We start from the raw sequence: 21355 nt of genomic DNA, 5'->3' as shown, positions 1-21355 counted from the left end.
ATATGGGGGGAGGGGCATTGTGGGTTGGGGTATGGGGGCTGTGGCTCAGCCTACCATTTTGAAACTGCAGCTGGTAATAATCAACTGTTGCTTCTCTGCTGTTCCTCCTTCTCTGCATTCTTTTCTGATCCCTGGGCACTGTCGCTGCATGATGCTCACAGCTCACTCAGACAAGGCTGTTCAGGGATCCCACCGCAACTTCTCCCCTCCCCCTCCTGCAGGGAGCTCAGGCTGCAAGAGACAGCTTCTTTATTTCTCCCAGTCTACTGCCCGTCTCCTGGGGTTCTGACCTGTGGTAGCTCTTATGTGCAGATCCCACGCTCAGACATGCTGGCGTGCAGGTTGGGTGTCTTTTGTTAAGTTTTAGATATTCAGCTTATTGTTGTTTCAAAGGGAGAGATATGGAGACATCTCTCACTTCGCCATGTTGCTGACACTCATCTTAAAAAAAAATCTACTGATGTAAATTAAATTGGTAATAAATGAAGGGCCCTTGATAATACAGCAGTTTTCTTCAGTGCAATAAACTTTACTTCTTTTTAAAATCATGAATAGAAAATATAAGACCTTATTCCTTAAACGTAATAGAGAAATAGAAGGTGTACTTCAGTCCTTTGTTATGGCCAATTAAGAAATAAGGAAGAGAGGAGAATAATGAAGGGGAGGGAGAAAGATAAAGAGATCCAAAGAAAAAGAGGAACATACATCTATATTTAGGGACACAGAAACAGACTTTTATGGTATTGACATTGCCATAATGTTCTCAGGTAACATATGACTGCCAAGACATTTACACATAATAAGTTCATCAAACATTTAACTCACACTTTTTCTGTCAGGTGCTGAGGATATTAAAGGGAGCAAAACAGGCAGGGTTCCTGCCCTTAAGGAGCCCACTTATCTAGCAGGCAAGCAAGACATTAATCAAGTAATCATACAAGTAACCATTTGTATTAGTTTCCTATTATTGTCGCAACAAATTACCATTAGTTTCACGGCTTAGAACAACACCCATTTATCTTACAGTTCCATATGTAGGACAGAATCTCGACATGGATCTCACTGGGCTAAAATCAAGGTGTCAACAGAGCTACATTCTTTTTTTAGAGGTTCTAAGTGAGAATTCTTTTCCTTACCCTTACCCTTTCCAGCTTCTAGACATCACCCATACTCCTTGCCTCATGACCCTCTTCCTCCATCTCAAAGCCAGAAGCATTGAATCTCTCTGAGCCTTTCTTTCCTAATCACATCTGCCTGTGACCCTCTCTCTGCCTCCCTCTTCCATTTTTAAGCACGCTTGTGATTATATTGGGCCCACCTGGGTAATCCAGGCTGCTCTCCCCATGTCAAGGTCATCTGATTAGCAACCTTAATTCTCCATTGCCATGTAACTTAACGCATTCACAGGTGCTGGGAATTAGGAACTGGACATCCTTGGGGAACTGTTATTCTGCCTACCACACCATTTAATTATAAATTGTGCATTACAGAAGCTCTTGGTTTAAATAGGGTTATGACCTTCTGTGCACAAGTACAGAAATATAGCATTTCCTGAAACTATTCTATTCTGATTTCTGTTCTTTGTTGCCTACATTTGTTAGTGTTTGCTGTTTCCTCTGAGATACCCTCATCCTCAGTCTCTATATGTCTATTAGGACATATATATTCTAGCTATCTATTAGGCCTTGCTCAAATGGTACCTAGACTTTGTCAGGTGGACAAATGAAAAATAAACAGTTCAGAATATTTCTTTTACCTTTAGGATTCTCAATTGATGCCTAACTGAACATGCGGGGAAGCCACTGCATTAAAAATGAGTTCTGATATCTTAAAACATATTTCAACGTATTCTCACTGGATTTTTCAGACACTTCTGTTTGCATCACAGAAGAAAATGAAAGGAGAAAACAAAACCCTCTGGTACCACTGAAGAGGGACAGAAGTAAGTGCCTTGAAAACACAGGGGGAGTATTCTGTTTCTTTAAGGCCTTGCTTAAAGTAAAAGCAGACAAGTGAGGACCCATAAGCAAAAGAACAAAATAATAGTGTACTGTAAATGTTTTGCAAAAGGCTGGGATTAAACTGTGGTTCTAGGAAGAGTTGCAAGTTTGTTCAAAGGCAAAAATATAGAATCAGATACATGCTTTTGAATCTTGCCTCTTCTGATTAGTTGTATGACACCGGGCGAATAACTTTTTAAAACCTATTTCCTCATCTGTAAAACAGGAATTACAAAAGTGGCTAGTCATACTGCCTGACACATAACGGGCATTTCAGAAATCTTTACTGTGGTGTGAGAGAAGATTCAGAGAGGTGAAGTAACTTGTCCAAGTTTATACAGATAGAACCAGGCCCCCAATTCTAGCATATTAAAATCATTTTGCTGTTTTTTAGTTTTTGGAAATATGTAAACTAGTCATGGTCCTTGTAGCATATCTCTATAACTCAAGCATAGTCGCCCCTATCCTGACAGAGATCACCATACTAACACAGAGCTTTCTATTTGTTTCTTTGTGAATACAGCAGTATTTTTTATTTGAAATAGAGAATTTTGAGGTACTTGGTACACCGACCTGCCTCATCAGAGGAAGGCTGAATGATTCTAATTTGGCATTGAAGGACACTGATATCCAGAAAATGGAACAGTGCTTCTACATCCTATTGGTCTAAACTGTGCTGAGTATGGTGAAAGAAGAACCTTTAAAACAAATTAAATATTCTACTGAAACAAAATCCTGAAGCTAATGTCCTGGATACTAAATTAAAGGCTTAGGGAATATGTCAGGGGTCTTCCCATTTTACAGTTGTCAAATAGGAACTTCTTTTCCCATCATTTTGGTTCACATACTCCTTTACTTCCCACAAACTGTTCTCGTTTGAAAGCTAGTTCAATACCTATTATTCTAAAAATTTGCTTAATGCAGTCTGGCAGATTGAATTAACGAATTGGAATGCAAGAGTAAATAGCATATGGATGGTGTGGAATGAAAAGAGGAATAGAAACTAGAAGACATGGTGCCCTTGGGCCTCTCTTCCTCTCTGGGCCCTTTGTTTTCCTAAGCGCAAAGGGGCTGGGCTACAGGGTCTCTAAGACCCCTACCATCTCTACCATTCTATGATTCTATAAGCTCTCCCAATCAACACTCACTGAGATAACAGAATATAAAGATGTGTGTGGTGGGATGGGGGGAGATAATTTAAAGGAGAAAAATTGCAGGCTGGCATTTCAATTGAGCTTAGCACATCCAGTACAGTGTGCAAGATGTGGATGTGGTAAGAGGGCAGTAAAACTTGCTAATAGAATAAAATATTTATTTTGCTAAGGATAGGGTCCAAGCAAGCCTACATCATTAAAAACCTTTGAAGCCCAACCTTCTTGCTGTATTGTTGAAAACCCACCAATAGCTAGGAATTAACTAACAAGACCTCGGATGATTATATTAACCACATTTCTTTTCTCTTAAGTTCGGTTTTCATTGAAATGTATTCAGCAGGCTAGACACAGGCTTCTACCTGCTTTGCTACTAGCATGTAGAAACAAAGCAGCTATAGAAAAAAAGATTACAATTTCACTCTTTTCTTCTATTAGTTTTCGCCACAAGATTTGACTCTTTATAAAACCTGCAGCTCAATATAAACAAATATAAACTCCTACTCACTATAAACTTCATCAAGACAGGACAATTTAAATATTGGCCTAATTTGGGTTTCACAGTTCTGAACAGAATGGGAAGTTACCAATTATTTGCTTAAAAGCTGAATTTACAAAAGGTGATTTATATTTACCTTGATGTTTTGTCTGTATATATAACTCAACCAGACAACCAAGATGTAGGAACATGATCCTTAAACATGAGTTCCAGAGGCTGTAAGAAACACAACTCTGGGAGTGCCTCTGGGCAAAAGATAAAGGGGGTTACAGCTTGTGGAAGTGGTAATTAGAGCCAATTACAACTTGACTTATCTGCTTTGTCATTAAAATGCCTGTCAGGCCTCTCATTTTTCTAAAGAGAGGAAAAAAGGTATAGCTTAGTAGGGAGAGTTAGCCAAAGGGAAGGGATTTCTAATACTGTTCACAAACTTAACTGTGTAACCATAGACAAATACATTGCCTTTTGGCTTTAATCTGTGCTTTGCTCACCGTTAAACCCTAACTCTTGGAGCCGAAAGGGACACCAGGAAATCACTTGATCCAGTTTCCTGCCTTCGAGAAATTAAGGTATTATTGCAGTCCTATTTTCCAAATGATACATGAAAGACCTAGATAATTCAAGTAACTAGATTGTCTTCTGCCTACTAAGTGCAATGGATTTGATTTTGATCTCCCTTTTAGCTTGTCACGAGGAGAATGTAATTCTCACTTTTCTTACAGATGTTGTATACAGGATAATAAATAATAACCACGAGGCACTTGGAAAATACCAAGGGAAGCTTATAAATACAACATTACCAACAGATACTAACACTTAGAATAGATGAGTCTCAAGGAAAAGTAACAGGAATGGATTTACCCTTTGAAGAATAAACTTGAGGAAAGAAACAGAATTACATTCAACTTAGTTAAAAGGACCAAACTCACTTTCTGCAAATTTATGTGTACGGGCATAATTAGGAGTAATAAAAATTTGAGAAAAAAACCCAGGAATGCCATTAATGGATTTATCATTAGGATTGAGAGAGTAATCAAAAGAACAGGTGAAATTTTCCATGTAAAATAAAAAGTACTGAACGAAGTGGGCTCCTTAGGGAAGGGTAAAAGGAAATCAATAGGTTTTTCTTACAATTTAAAAATCCTTTACAACTTTTAATTTTTTGCCTTTTGTCCTTCAAATTATCTGTATTCTGGTCACTGAATGCCTAGACTCATTGTCTATCTTCCTGTCTCCAATCTTTCTTCACCTTGCATTCTAAACCAAATTACCCCTGCCAAAATCAACTTTACTAGCCTAGCTATTTTGAACATATCAGCCGCTTCGCAAACCCTTGTTATCCTCCATTTTGAATTACTCATCCAGGATTTCAAGGCCCTCGACCAATCTGCTCTTTCCTAGTCCTTTTCCACCTTTGTTCCTTTTTCCAATACTATACTTCCTCCTCAAATACCTCAAACAAAACCCATCCTTGCATCTGACAAATTGTCTCTCTTCGCCTTTCTTGAAAACCAACACATATTTGACGTGAGGACTATATGGAGGGGGGACCTACTTAATAGAATTTTCTTGGTAGTCATTAGCTAAAGAAGATTGGAGCCAACCTTCCTCTTCCTGACATGTTTCTATCAGGGAGAAGCAAGGGCAGAATGGTCTGAACAGAATGTGCAAGAGTGCTGCTGGGTAGATTGCTTGGAATATGTGCTAGCTCTGAATATTAAAGAGGGCCTGCAATATTTTAGGCTCTCTCACTCTTTCATTTCTTCAATTAAAGGTTTATCTTTCTCTAATAAAAGCTTCAATTTGTATGCTGTCATCCTTGGTGAAAATGTGTAGTGGTCACTATCAGAGACAGATCCCTAGAATGAGGGGAGGAAGTGTGATTCTCTTAGCCAGCCAAGACGCCAGCGCAATGGTGTCAGAAAGGTTATTCCAAAAAGAGGGTGGCAGTATATAATTTTATGGCAGTACATATTCTGGGGAGTAAAACTCTTAGGCGTGGGTGGAAGGGGAGATTCTGTTATTAGATCCAACATGAGTGATGTCAGCAGTCTGGTTGTTACCTCAAGCAAATATTGAGCTTGGAAACAGTATATATTTTGGATTTTTAATTTTTATTCACCTCCATATAACAGCATATATAAAATGTTGCACAGACAAAAAGCATTTCTGAAACTTGGTCACTCCTTGGGGATTGGCACAGATTACAGAGTTTTGAAAAAAAAAATACTTCAATGGTGGAAGAATTATTCACCTATAAGGATAGATTTGGAAATAGCCAAAAATCACCTGAGACTAAGTCTGGTGAAATAAGGTGGGTAATATAATAATGTGAACATAAATTTTAGTGAACTAAGGATGTAAAGGGATGACCTATCTTAGAGTATCTATAAACTTCACAACATGCCACCCTCAAAAGAAACAATGATTACTGGGATAAATAAGTAACTGTTTTTAAAGTTTTGTTTGGACACAGAAATATGTATCTGATTTTATGACACTAGAGGGCAAATGGACATAGCTAAGGTAAGACCACAAAATATTCAGCTTCTTTGGAGGCCAGGTAATTAGGTTTTCCATCACCTGCTATGGCTTCAGGATGGTAAGCAGCTTTTACATCGTGTAGATGGGTAGCTCTGCTTGACTTAAATGAGTGATGCAGCTGTTGGGAAGCAGAAAGTGGTGCTGGATTACACAAACACAACCAAAACTAACACAAACACACATAGGCTTCCTGGTATGTAAATTATTTTTGAGGTTAAAGATCTCCTTTTACAGAATTTAGTATATAACAGATTAAAAAACCAAACTTCTTGACCTCCCAATATTAAATAACTAAATGTGCAAAAGAACCACCATTAAATAGGGCTTCAAAAGCTATACATTTTCTATGAAACAATATATGCACAGATTTTCAAAGCTGTGAAAATGCAATAAAGAGCACAACACATTTTGGTCACTTTATTAAATGACATTAAATAGTTTAAGTTTCAACTACTAAACAGCACTTTGAATGGTGAAAACACAGATAGTATTGTCATACTTGAATGCTTTTCTTTAAAAACACGATTCCAGTCCTTATATATATTACAAAACAGCCTTAAAGGAAGAAGTGACATCTTTTCTACAGTACTTAAGATACTCAATACAGAACTGAAAAGCAGTCTAACAGAAACAAAGGCAAGTCTTCACAGCTGTATGATTTCAGCAGCCAAAGCTGGATGATGGACTGAAACATTACTATACAACTGGGACAAAACATATACAATATCACAATACTAAGCAAAAACGCTTTACACCCAAAGAAATAAAACAGGTTACAAAATGTGGAGAATTTAGCAGGCAAAACTGTATTACAAGCAACATTTTAAATTGTCATTTTTTAAGCCATTGCAACTATTTAAAACATCTAAAACAAATATAAAAATGAGACTTTTAGTATCTTATTGATGTGATTTTGTCTTTAAATATTTGTTAAAGCTTGATGTTATACTCAAAGTACATATTATGTAGCTAAAATGTCAAGTGAGAAGAGTGTATGCAAAGTGGTCCAAGTTTTATTTCAAACTCTCTTATTTCCAATTAATCCTTCTATGTATTATTCTTTCAGTCGTAGTTTAATCCTTGGTGAAAAAGGTTTAGAAGGTTGCCTAAAATTTTCATATCTATGTCTTTGAGCAAGTAATTAGACCATGTTGAAATTTCCTAGGTCTAATAAATCAGGTTTAAAGTATTCTGGACTTGTAGAAATACTAACTGATTAACAGTTGGCCAGAGTACACTGTCTTCAAATATTTATCTCATAAATCTTGACTTTTTCTTTTCTCCCCCTGCCCCAACCAATTAAATAAATTTAATTATATGGCTGGCATAATATCCAAGTATATAGAATTTGTTAGCGATAATTCATCATGGGAAGGTGGGGGTAGATCCACCGAACCTCACAAATTCTACATCACAAACCTAGTGCTCTTGGATGTTTTACCACTAGTTCTTTCAAGATAAAAATGGAAATCTCTTAATCATCCAAACATCTCAAAACAGCTTTAGCTAATGTAAATTCATTCTAATCAAGTGATACCTAGAACAATTAATCCTCCACCCAGCTTTCTTTTTTCTGGAATTCCTTAGCTGTTTCCACTACCTGTTACATCATCATCTCAAAAATGTCTTTCCCATGTTGACTCCCATAGTCTAACAATCTTTTTCTTTCAGAAATTCAAACAATCAAATTGTACATGAATAAACTTATAGGTCATTTTTACAGGGCTGATTAAGGAAAACAATGTAATGATTTTCTAGTAAAACTTCACAAAAGGGTATTAGATTAATTAATTTTGATTAGAAAATCGCCTCACAGACCTAAACTAAAAAAAAAAAAAATTTGAACTTTGAAATGTAATTTAAGAAAACATAAGGAAGTTAGGGGAAAAGAATATGATGATGAAGAGCATAGAAACCAGTTATCCTTATCTTTAAGAGGAATTAATTCACAGTACTGACAGTACTGGAAATTGTTAAAGCACATTCCTCATGTGAACTTAAAGTCGGCAATGGTTCTGCCATTTTGATGTTGTTTATAAAACAGGGTATGAACCTAACAACCACAACATCATCCTTAACCTCCTAAAATGCTAGAACTTGATTTTGTTCATCCACATCCCACTGCCAGCAACAGGATGAAGCACTAGCACTGGCACTAAGCAGTTAAGAGATGTGCCAGGAGAGAGAAAATTCATGTGTGGAAGATAATCCACAACCCTGAAATATTACCAGTAATTATTTCAGCACATGTAACTGAAAATAAAAAATGGCAGAAAGACTAAAGAAGAAAAAGGAATTTTCTTCTTAGGCTATACTTAAGGCTGTTTAGACAATGCTAAGATAACTGCAAGACTCCTCCAAGTTTTAGAGCAGTAGTATTTAAGAATATTGCACACAATTCTGTGTCAAAGGTAACCCTTAGTTTCTAACTTTCAGTCACAGCAATGATAGAGCAGGAGCCTAGTTTCAAACTTCAGTCAAAAGAAGATTAAAACCATTTCAATCACTTTAATCAAGAAATGGATTAAGTATAAAAGTATTTCCTAACTTGAGGAATCAACTCTAAGAACTCAGCTGTGTGTTTTTATATGTAAAGAATTAATATATAAACCTGTGTTCTTTCCTAAATGCATCAATTTATGACAATTTTATGGTTGCTAAAAGCAGGCATAAAAATTTAGAGAGGAAATCTGTGGAGTTGTTACTGTTACGGAAGAACTTGTTTTCACTGAAAACAATTTGAAATATCTTCTGTACTCAATGTGTGTAAGAAGATTCTAGGCAACATCACTGACAAATGTCAGGAAGAAATGATATGCCCTATTTAAAAAAAATTTTTTAAACTAATATGGAAGATTGGCATTTAAGGGGACCAAACTATTTATACAGTTGAGTTCTGTTAAGTCATTGATTCCTAAAAAAATAAAAGATCTTTCTATGATTTTAACAATCTTTTAATCTTTTAGTGCAAAATCACATTGATTTCCCTTGAGAAGGTCCTGGATTTTTGCTTCTCATTGGGGGTGGTGCACGCTGTAGTGGTGGTGGCTGCATACCACCAGCCACTGACTGATACATTCCTCTCATATCAATCTGCTGGTAGTTAGAAGGATTCATGATTAAATTTGGAGGCTTTGGCATCATGAGGTGACCTAATGTTGCTTGTTGATAAGTCATTTGTTGCTGTTGCTGCTGATTGTACTGCTGCTGGAGCCTTCGGTTCATAAGTATTCGCTGAACACAGCTGATTAACTAAAGAGAGAAAAGGGAGCTGTTACAAGTGCATGACCTGTCTCAAAGAGGCAAGTATCAAGTTTTGAGTTAGAATCGATTTGTTAAGGGGGTATCATACCAAAGGGAAAACACATTATTGTTATCACCATTACTAATTTGATGGCATTCACAGGACCATTACTGTAGAAACCAGTTAGTAACACCATTTAGAGCTAAATTCTCTTAATGACTTGACTATTGTATTGCAAGCAGCATTTAGGTTAGTTGCCATAGTAACCTGTCCTACGCTGTGATTAGTCTCAAGTATTAGTTACAGCACTTTTTATCAAGTCTCCTTTCTTTGTCATTCTTCTGAATATTTCACATGATGATGGACAAATAAACATTTTTAGTGACAAACACCAAAGGGAAAAAGCACTTGCAGTGGGAATAATTCCTATTTGATGTCTCAAATTTCCTAATTTAAAACCATATAATTCTACAGTGCTTTCTAAGTAAAATTCATACCATAGAAATTGATTCCCTAATGTCAAGAGTTGAAATTTCCCAGTGCAAGTAGATGGCTGGCAAACGACTGCTGGGAAAAATGATAAAGGATCTTGGAGTATGCTAGCCGTATATATATATTTTGCTTTTGTTGTGATAAAATAGTCTAGCCTTTTAAAGAATAACATAATTTAGGCCAATAATGTAATTATGTATTGTGCCAGGTGGGTACTAATTGGGGGGAACCACTTTGTAAATTATATAAATGTCTAACCACTATGCTGTACACCTGAAACTAATATAAAATAATACTGAATGTCAACTGTAATTGGAAAATTAAAAAAAATAATAATAATTTAGTAGGAACCTTTGTCATATATTATCTATAGTTCCACTTTTTACTCTCAAATTAACTATATTAAAAAGTATACTTATTTGGGGAATTTGTTTAAAAATGGTAAGTGTAGTAAAAAGTCTAGCAGAAATTCCTTTTTAGATGTCCAGGACATATAAAAAATAAAATTATATGAAAGAGATCCTATATAAAATTCAAGGGAACCCATTTGGGAAGATGTTACTCCTTTGTAACAAAAGATATTATCTTTACATGACTTTACTAGGTTGTGTTCGACAAAAATTTCTTCCAGAAATAGCCAATGACCATCCATCCATCCATATGAAGGATGGTTATTGAAAGATGTCACACAAACCCATTATTATAAATTCAACACTGAGAAAGGTGTCCTAGGAACTGTTTAAAAAAATGGGTTTTGAATCACGCTAACTGTTTGACTTCCTCAGGCTGCTGTATCACCCTGGGTCCTGCACATGATTGCAGCCTCCAGCCTGGTGTCTAGTCTCCATCATCCCTGCTCCCCTATCATGGGCTAGCTGTCATCAAGATTGGCACATGACAATCACTTCATCTTGTTCCTACTTTTTCTCCTGACGGATTTTGCACAATTGGTTTTGGCACTGAAAGCCATGGGGCCATTGTCAGGAACCAACGGCTTCAGTTTACTCTTGAATAATTTTCTCCTCCCAAATGCAAGTTTCTATATCTGTTACTAGTTGAGTCATTAAATGGCTAGAGTTTTACAACACCCTAAATTCTCTTAAACATTTTTAAAATCATTGGTCCATCTCCATTTCAACTAACATGTTTAATGGTAATATTTAAGTGTGCAAAGTAGAAATAGAAAATAAAAGTTATCCATGTAAAAAAAATAAAAAAGATAAATTCAAGAAAATTAAACATAACTAAGAGAGAGAATTCTTACCATCTGTTGTTTTGTCAAAACGTCATTGTAAATTGCTTCTCTTCGTTTAACATCAAGCTCCTGGCTGGCTTGTCTACTTAATGCTAATGCCTGTACTTGGGCCTCTGAGAGATTCATGTTTTCCTTCCACTAAAAGAAAAAGTTTCTATTTATTTCTTATTGCAGTAGAATTGAGGAAAAATATTTAAAGTATTTGAAGCTATTCAGGATTTTTAAAATGTTTTTCTCCCTTTTCCTTTATTCTTCTTTAAAGAAAACAATGATGTAAAAGCAAGGTACTAAGTTGTTAACTGTTGTACAAAGGTTGGCTATCTCAGGAATGAAAATATTTGTATTTAATTTGTGCAACTGGTAATTAAAATGTATTTATATAAGCTGCACACATTTCTATAATTGATTTCCCTCAGTTCTTAGATTTCACCCATTTCTCTTTTGTGTCAACATCTAGGTAAAACTGTTGAATTATGCTTGGGACTACTGTCCAGTTTACTAGTATTTTACTATTACAAATTAAGTTATAAGAATTATGCTCTTTCCCCAACAGAAGCAAACAATTAAAAATTAAAACAAATGGTAAAAGAACACAAATTGCAACTGGAGTAAGAAAACTGCCAATTAACTTACTACAGCTGAAATTATATCTTCAAGAGGCTGAATCCTCACTGCTGTCACACTGTTTGTTGCTTCCACAACTTTTTCTCTTCCTTGATTAATGAGGTCCTAGAAAAAAATCAAGAAATAAGTTACATGGGACTTATAAAAGACAGCACAGTTCTAAAGTTCAGGGACTCTTCCTCTTGCCAATGTATAGCGCTTGGTTTTAACTCTTTATTGAAAAGAACAGCAAACTTCAGCATCAATAAAGTGGAATAGAACTCATCAGTGAGGGTCTTGTTAAAAAGATAAAAATTGGGTTTTATTGCACCAATAATTTAATAATTTAAATGACTCCATAAGCACATTTAAAAAAGGAAACCACAGATTCAATTAAGTTATTAAATTATTGGTATAATAAAACCCAATCTCTTATTTAATTCAAAATTGATTCACTTAAGAGTTTTAAAGCACTTATTTCATAATACTAGGTATTATCATATGGTTAATGCTGCATCTACAAGGCATTGGAATGTAAATCAATGTGTGTATTTATCCTACTTTCAAACATTAAGCAAATAACTTGTTTATTCGAAATATTTTATAACTGAAGAAAGTGCTATTTCCCTAGCCAGTCAGCTGCCCTATTGTTCCTTAATTAAAATAATTCAAACTACATTAATTCAAGAGTTGATTCCCTTGTGCTCTGAACAAACCACATTTTTACTACACTACGGTGGTTCAAAAAAGGTCAACAAAGAAAAAAAAATATGTCTTAGTCTATGCAGAGGTAATTATTTAGAGAATGTGATACTCCTGCATAGGAAACCCTCAACAACAAACAGGGCACTTGAAATTACCTTTCACTCAGGTTAAACTACTTCTGTACTTCACAACTTACCTCCAGTTGTTGATTACTCATTGCTGACAGGGCTCCCAAATTGAAAGGAATATAAGGAGTTTGAGAGTTGAAACTGACAGGGGGTAAATTGGTCCCAGTTGGTATGTTGAAACGCATGGTCAGTCCCTAAAGACAAAAAATTATGCACTTTCCACACTATGATTTAAAACTTGAAATTCTACATCGCCTACTGGTTTAGAAAAGAATCCACATACTCATATCTAAGAAATTATTAACACTTGTCCTCAAACAAACAAAACATCTTTTTCACCTGAAACCAAGATCTTATTACTTGGAAAGCTTTAACCCCCTAAAGGTGTACAGACTCTTTTTCTGATAATTCCCACAGAATGAGGCAACTCAGAGAATTCTGATGAGATTCCTAACATCACATTAACGTTAAAGACATTTGGTACAATGAGTTGGGAGTTTAAAAAGGATTCAGGTATTAGGATAAAGTTTCCCATGCTCAGGCACATTTTTCAAGTGAGTTGGTGTTTAAAATAGACGTAGAACTATTTTAAATAAAGTTGCTGCTGGAGATTGATATTAATGTCCAATAATAGAATATTTTTGTGTTGTGATACATATCAGTCAAAATTTAGATTTCATAGTACACATGCTAAAACAACACTTACTCCTACCTCCAAAACTCTTAAGCTCCTGTATGTCCTGTTACTACAGTGAGGGTGTTGATGTGAGTTAAGTGATGCTAAATATATACCTTCCCACTAATCTCTCAATTCAGTAAGTGCTAAGCAGAAATGGGATTATCACTCTTTAAGTGGGAAATAGTTTCTTCTCTCCTCTCCTCTCTTCCCACTCTACCACCAAAGGTAGCCAAAGCTTGTAAACAGACTCTCATATTTGGGGACTCTGTTCCTGAAGACTCGCCTGTTCCAAATGTGACCCTTTTCTTCACTGTTCTTTCAAATGAGTAACATAAAAACAAAAACCAAAAAGCATTTCAAATGAACTACCTTCTTCTCTGCTTCATACTCAGCCCAAGCTGCTTTTCTTTCTTCTTCAGTCAACTCTTCTTCTTCTTTGTGGTCCAAAAGAGAATCATGTTCATGATATCCAACAATGTGTTCTTTATGTATTTGAAGAAGTTCTGCAAGTATGGTGTCCTGTTCAGAAGGGTTGAAATAAGAGAATTATCTTCTCCCTCTGGATCACATCTGGTCTACTGTTAGACTAGAAACTGGCTGTTACACATATTTCTGATATATATGATAAACTGCTTAGAAAACAGTCAGTATACATGCAACACCAGCCTCTTCTGTACCACTTCATGTTTACATAGCATATTTTGGGAATTCAACATTTTAATGATTAATTTTCAACTTTCAAGGTTTTTTTCTTCCAACATTTTTCTAATTCTTTTCATACATATTTTGTTTTATGCTTTGTTCTAAGTTGATAAGTCTGCTTAAATCAGAAATTACATTGGATGCTTGTGCTAAAAATCATGGCTACTCCTGTTTATACATATTTAACAACTTCATTTTCACAATCACTTTAGCTACCAACCACTATTATTAACAAAAACCAAATCTAAATTAAACAGCTACAAGAGAGTTTAACTAGCGCATATAATCTTTATATTTCAATTGTAGGAAAGACAAATATAAATTACGCTGTAAGGGCCCATGGGTCAAACTAAAACTGATATACATTATTTTTTAATTTATTATCATAGTATCTTTTTTTCAAAGTCATGGTGTCTTAAGTCAGTTTTTTAAAGTCAAAAACTTAAAAGCTTAAAAATTGGGATCATTTATATACTCACTACCACCACCAAACTTCTGCTTTGTGTAATTATGAGAGATACAGAAAGAGAGATTGGGGGGAGGGAGTTAAAGTGAACTACAGATAGGTTACTTGCTCATAAAAAATTAAAATATTCACAAGTCATTTATTAAGAAATCACAGATGAAAACCTAAATATATAAAAGGCAAATTAATTCACTCCACAAAAAGGTTTTCCATAGCTTCTAACAGCAAGTTCCCTTAGAACATGCTTTCTAAACTGAGTGTGAATTTAGTGAAGGAACATAAATAATTACAGGTCAAAGAAAGGTATGGTGAGGTATATAGCACATTAAATTTAAATTTAATTTGTATCCAGTAATTCTTAATGCCCCTATAAGCTTTAGGATAGACAAAACCCACAGTTGTAAAGAATTTTATCTTTATATCTTCAAATGTATCTAGAGTATAGGGTCTAACACATGGTGTGAACTCAAATGTCTGTTAAATAACTCAAGATAAAAAACAAATCATGAGGCCCAAAGTATTTTTCTGTACAACAGTAAATGCTGACACTAATTCCAAATATTCTGATATTTGATATCATGTAAACAACTTTTATCTTGCTACCTTAATAAAAACCTGAAATAATTACTTCATAATTTCATGAAAGAAAATGAACTGATTTTCTTAATGGACACTGCTATTAATTGAGATTTTATAAATCATTGACATGCATGTGCTATTTCTTTTGTTGAAAACAGAAAACATTAAGAGACTATACAAATGAGAGGGCTTAAGATAAAATCTACTGGTGGAATACATAGATGATAACAGGTTTAGTTCTTTCGAAATGTCAACTAAACATTTCTCTCCTATACCAGTGTAGAAATCTGCCATCAAAGCTGATTTCTCTGGCCTATGCCATATAAAACAGGTTTATCATCACTAGATAGAACTCCAGAGTTCAGAGTTTTTGATAAAGCAGATGGGAGATACTCTGAATCTCTGAATTAAATTCTCTTAATAATGCTTTTTAAGATACGTGTTTCCCATGTCCGCCCCTGAAGCATAACTCAAGAGAGGTATATAATAAAACCAGATAACGTTGACTAATATTCTTAGCAAGTGACCATGCCAAATATAGTTAGAAAAGCCAGCTATTGTACAAAATACCAAATAAATTACAAGGTAGAAATGTTCTATGGGTAGTCTCTAATTTTACTTCTGTCTGGCAAAAAGTGATGTTCTTAACCATAGTCAAAAATCACTTCATTTCTCTAAGAAAACAACTTAAGGGAAATGCTAAGAGAACCATGTGCTAGGAAATGAATTTTTCAGCTATGCTACTGATTCTCTCTGTAACACTGGATAATAGCTTAGCTAAAACTCTAAGTAAATATAGTTGAAATGCTCTCTGCTCACATGTATAATAGGATGACTGAGAATAGGAGAAATAAATAAACACGCTCAGTTCTTCGGAAATAAACAGTATGTCAACTAAGTGTAATGTTTATTTCTCAATTATAAACTCCATGATTCATACATTACTTTTCTATAGTTTGAGAGAAGACCATTCCAGAAGTGCATGTATGCAATATACATACACACACATGCACACTCATATCTACCCTTCTAAAAATGTCTGAGATATTAGGGAGTTTTATCAAGTCAGTTCTTAACATCCTATAATTTTAAAGTCCAACCTTATCATTTGGGAACTGGTAGAAACTGATGTCCAGAGAGGCAAAGTAACTTTTTTCCAATCACACAGGAATAGCCGAGACTAGAAGCTAAATTTCCTGACTTCTATCATTCTATCATACTATAAAGAATGACTTTTTTGAGGCATGGTTCTTCCATTTCCCAGATCTGTTCTCTTAGATAAACAAAATGATGCCTTGAAGGATTCTGAGGGAGGAAGAAACCTAAGTAAATCTATTTTTTTTAACTTTTAACACTTCTGTAATTTTTGAAGTTATTTTTTAAACAAGCATATGTTAATTTTTAATAATAGAAATATAAAAACAGAAACAAACACATTCTCAGAAACAAGCTTGTGAAAGGCCAGTTTATGCTTAGCCTAAATCTGACATGAACTATTTTACCATTTCAAGAGATAGTCATTTTAGGAAATCCCATTTCTAAAACCTTTTAATGTCTTCTCCCCACCAATTCCAGATTTAAGATCTATCCTAGTCAAACATGATTACCTAATTAAGGTTAGATTATAGTAGAAGTTCCACTTCTGCACATGCACTATCTTTCCTTTTGACCCACAGTCAACTAAAATAGCAAGTCAGAGTAAAAGTGCACGTGACTTCATTTTGTATCACTAAAAAGATTTGGACCCTTTTCCTAAACATTACCTCCCTCCTAACATCAAATCCCAAAACCATTCATATTAATTCTACTGGCTATGACACTCCCTTCTTTTCAAAGAAATTAAAAAAAAAAAAAACAGAAAAAAAACAACTTTAGTGGAAACAATGCTAATATCCTATTATGAAACCTAGAGATAATTACTGGGAACATCTGTTGTATATCCCTCCACACGTTTACACTTCCACACACACTTTTACATAAAATGGGATTTATTATACAGTTTTGAAAAGTACTTTTCTGCTTTAATATCTTTCCATGGACATCATTTTTAATAGTTGCAAGGTACTACATATATCTACTTTATCATCTATTTAATTTTTCTCTTAAAAGTTTATTAAGACATTTAGGATACTTTCAGTTTTTCATTATATTAAATGTGCAATAAACAGGTTAATGGGTAAATTTTAATGTATTTCAACCACTTGTTCATACAATAATTATGCTGGTAATACTCAACGACTTAGACAAGTTTGTTTACCACAATCTTCATTTTAACAACAAAAAAAAGGCAAGTTAACTGACTTTTATAGGAACAAGATTCATTTATACAGTTCAGAAGCAGGAAAGCAGAAATCTTTCTTTCCTCCACAGAGCTGAATGAGACATAAATAAGAGAAAGAAGATACAGGATTTGTGAAACAAATTGTTCCTACATCTTTCTCTTTTAAACTAACTGCAGCATACTATCAATACAAGAAATGGATGAGATTAAGAGAGCAAAAAATTATTCATAACAGGATCCTCCGAATATTTCTTTGGGAAGAACACTTTTGCCAAAGCCTAGAGTGAGTTATAAAAGTTAATAAAGAAAAATTTCATCCGAATATATAACACAATTATTGGAGAAATTTTTTGTCTTTTTCTTCATTGAAGCATGCATTTATATTAGTTATTATAGTAACACTATTATTGAAAACAATACTGGAACAGAATCTAGAATCACTAGGCCAACAGTCATCAAAATGAGGTTTAAATGTCATCCAAATGTGTACCTTTACTTTGTCTAAACTTTATTTTTCCTTAAATAAGTGAGAAAGCTTACAAGCTGAGAGAAGCATGGTCTACATTCTAGCTAACAACCTAAATTAGTTTAAGCTTTTAAAACGACTAGTTCAATTAATAAAACAAAGTTAATGATAAATTAAAAGTTGAAGTTAATTTATTTAGAAGTTTAAAGTATTTGGCAAGCTGACAAAAATTCCCATCTAATTAATTCTGAAATTCAACCTTGAAAATAAAATTTTTAAAAAACAATCAAGGCTTTGCCTAGGGGTAGGGGTAGAGGTTTGCCATGTTTCAAAATATTTTGCTTGCCATCACTTCGAATTTGAGTTTTATAATATCTGGAAATAAAATGTCACTAAAATACTTAAGTGCCACAAGACCCACTCAAAAAGCTATGAAAAAAATTCCTTTTATTACTTAAATAAATCTAGATTCTTAGTAAAAATATATATACATGTTCCTGGTGAAAAAAGTCTCTACTTTCAAATTTGAAGCCTGTCTTCCCAAGATGCACTGGAAAAAATGCAACATATTTGATAAGTAAATAGAGAGCTACTGAACGAAGTTCACATACCACCTCATGTCAGATTTTCAGGTCAAGAGCACATAACCTTTGCCAAAGATCATTTATAAATATATCCAGATTCCCAAATTGTAAATATGAATAAGAAAGTGACAACTACAGAACTTGTCACTTTCAAGGAAAGAAAAGGCAGGCTTGCCAAATTGACTTTAGTGGAAGGTAAAAGCCAGTCTCCTTTGATAAGAATGTTTTCTGTTCAATTTAACATTAAAGAACTAGATACTACATTTAACATTTAACCTTTAAAACTTAATTATCCATTACAATTATTACAACACATGACACATGCCAGTCATTGTAAGGAGTGTCATTCTAGATTTCTATATGACTACAGAAACTTTCCAAAGGTTACAGCTTTTAAAGTATAGCTTGAACTGGAACTCAATTCTCATGCTATACAATCTGGAGTTTACATTATCTCTACATTTCATAAACACTGTTATATCCTCTAACTCATCTATAAGTATGCTATAAAAAGGAAATAAAAGACATACAAAATAGGAATGAAAGCAGCTATTTAGCAGTTCAAGTTATATCTTAAAGAAAGAAAACACTAAGAGATAAAAGGTAAAATGACAAAAAATGTATATATAAATAAGGTCATCTAGTGATTCTTATATTGATCAAATCTTTCCCACAATTTATATTGCTTTAAGGGCCTAAACTATTAAATTTGATGTAAAAGGCTTAGTTATGGAAACATTAATATTGAAGAGACAGAAGTGAGGCACTTGCTTACTTAAATCCCCTAAAAGTGTCACAGCTTCAATTTTCCACTGTTCCTACTCCTAGAAATGTTATAAGAAATATTTGAGTCAGCCAACCGAACCAATCTGGTAACATACTGTAAGATATTAATATACGGATACTGTGATACTCAAGTACCTAATATTCAGGATCACTGATCATTCCAACATGTTAGTTATGTCCTTCTGAACTTCCTAAATATGAGGAAAAAATGAAAGGACATATAGTCTTGCTTCCCAGGGTTCTCTCTACAACAATTTCATGACCAGATTGCTTTAAATGTAAACATCAATATAATTTTGCTAGAATCAACTGATTTGGTAAAAAGAAGATCTATGTCAGCCTTCTGAATTTCAGAGGAAAGTTTAATGGCGGAATTTAAATAAAAAAATATATATTTATAACTGTGTAAATTGGGAGGCTTTATGTATAGTAGTTAAGATCACAGGCTCTAGAGTACTGTTATCCAAAAGAACTCTGGGTAATGATGGAAATGTCCATGTAAATGTAAATAGCCACATGTAGCTACTGGCTCTGTACTGGATAGTGCAGATCAAGAGTCTTATTGGATTTAAATCTAGTTCTAACACTTACTAGCCCTATGTCCTTGAGCAAGTTAACTCTCTGAATCTTAATCTCCTGGTCTATAAAATGGGCCTAGTATCTACTTCACAGGATTACTGCGGAGATTAAATATTACACATGAAGTGCTTAGCACAGTGCCTGGTTTACCAATGATCTTTGCAGTGCTAAATCTAATAGTCAATTATCAGACCTGACCCTATCCATCCACCAGTAAGACCTGAAAGAATTTAATCTCTCTCTTACTAAAATGCTTTCTTCTCTTGGTCAGCTAACTGTGAGAACACTACTGGTGTTTATTTACCACTTCTCTTACTTCCAACACCTTTTTCAAAGATCTAAAGCAGACTCTATAGAGAGAGAGGTTTTATACCTTAACCAAATTTTTCTAATGAAAAATTGAGGTAATGTTTGATAAGACAAATTATTTGATATCAGAATTGTCCTAGAAAATCTTAGATATATGGCCATTATAGTTATAGAAGGACATCAATAGGTTATTACCTGTCCTGTGAAGGTACATATATTAAACATTTTTAGCTGATGCTTAAAGGATAACTCTCATTACCTAACATGAAAGTATGATAGGACTGAGCAACTTATTTACGTGAGGGTCAAGTCAATTTGCTGCTCTTATTTTAACAGATTGAGGCAAAGAGAGTGAGTGATTTGTTAGTAATTTTTTTATGTTTATGTAAAGCTAAATGCCTTGTTTGACTTTTTTCCTTCTCTTTTTAAATTCAATTTTGCTTAGTAGTTGGGTGATCTCCCAGAACCAATTCACTTGCTTCAAAGGGATAATACCACCTATAACTCACAGGGTTACTGTAAGGATCAAATGAGATGTTTCAAGGAACAAGAACTCAATATGTATGACTCCTTTATCCTCATATCTTGCCTTATCCTGTCTTTTTAAATACTAATCTTTTTACACATCATCTGTAAAATATTCTTGCCAGAAATATTTGCCATGAATCTAATTAAGCCATTGGACCTAATTTCCAGTTTACAGGCTACATAAGAGATAGAAGTTCAAACACACCCTCAAAAAATAAACAAATCAAGAGCGAAGGGAGGGGAAGTGACTGCACTAAATTAAAAGGAACTTAACAAAGAGACACAACAACCAAATGCAGTTTGTGTACCTTGAGTGGATCCTGATTTGAACAAAGCACCTATAAAAAAACATTTTGCAGACAACTGGTATAATTTGAATATGACTGTGGCATTAGATGATGTTAGGGAATTAAGACATTATTAAGTTTATGGTATTGTGGTTATATAAGAAATGTCTATCAAAGATGATTTAATATATAATATTAATATATTCATCTTTATGCCAATATGATTATAAAATATGACTTAAGAAGAAACTGTTTTGTAGAACGGGGCCCACAAAAGTCATAATGCCCTGGTTGTATCAGTAAGGATGCTTTCAACTACAAATATCAGAAAACCTACTCTCAATAGCTTCAGCAGTGACAATGTTTAATTTCCCTATGAGAAAGTTTAGCAGCATTAAGGTAGCATGAGTGCTGACAAAGACAAAGACTCTTTCCAGCTATCCACTCTGCCACCCTTGCTGCTGGCTCCATCCTTAGCTATTAGCACA

The 21355-nt window shown here is 34.4% G+C and overlaps 1 protein-coding gene across 8 annotated transcripts in view; it reads right to left on the bottom strand.

The window, feature by feature from the left end:
• Positions 1-5745: 5745 nt before the first annotated feature.
• ATRX (ATRX, chromatin remodeler) overlaps positions 5746-21355 on the bottom strand; it is a 262193-nt gene continuing 246583 nt past the window's right edge. For 4 of the 8 annotated variants that reach the window (XM_011384940.2, XM_011384947.2, XM_011384944.2 and 1 more), the window contains 5 exons: positions 13670-13819; positions 12690-12815; positions 11819-11914; positions 11195-11323; positions 5746-9446 (listed from right to left, as the gene is read on the bottom strand). In XM_011384940.2, coding sequence (XP_011383242.1) covers positions 9168-9446; positions 11195-11323; positions 11819-11914; positions 12690-12815; positions 13670-13819 — 780 coding nt within the window. In that variant the 3' untranslated portion in view covers positions 5746-9167. The remainder of the gene's footprint in view (positions 9447-11194; positions 11324-11818; positions 11915-12689; positions 12816-13669; positions 13820-21355) is intronic. The other 4 variants (XM_011384949.2, XM_011384950.2, XM_011384941.2 and 1 more) reach the window with 1 other exon arrangement.

Source organism: Pteropus vampyrus, unplaced genomic scaffold (assembly GCF_000151845.1).
Source record: "Pteropus vampyrus isolate Shadow unplaced genomic scaffold, Pvam_2.0 Scaffold635, whole genome shotgun sequence".
NCBI classification, from domain to species: domain Eukaryota; kingdom Metazoa; phylum Chordata; class Mammalia; order Chiroptera; family Pteropodidae; genus Pteropus; species Pteropus vampyrus.
The sequence above is the reverse complement of the archived record's forward strand: the minus strand, read 5'-3'. Positions and strand labels throughout refer to the sequence as shown.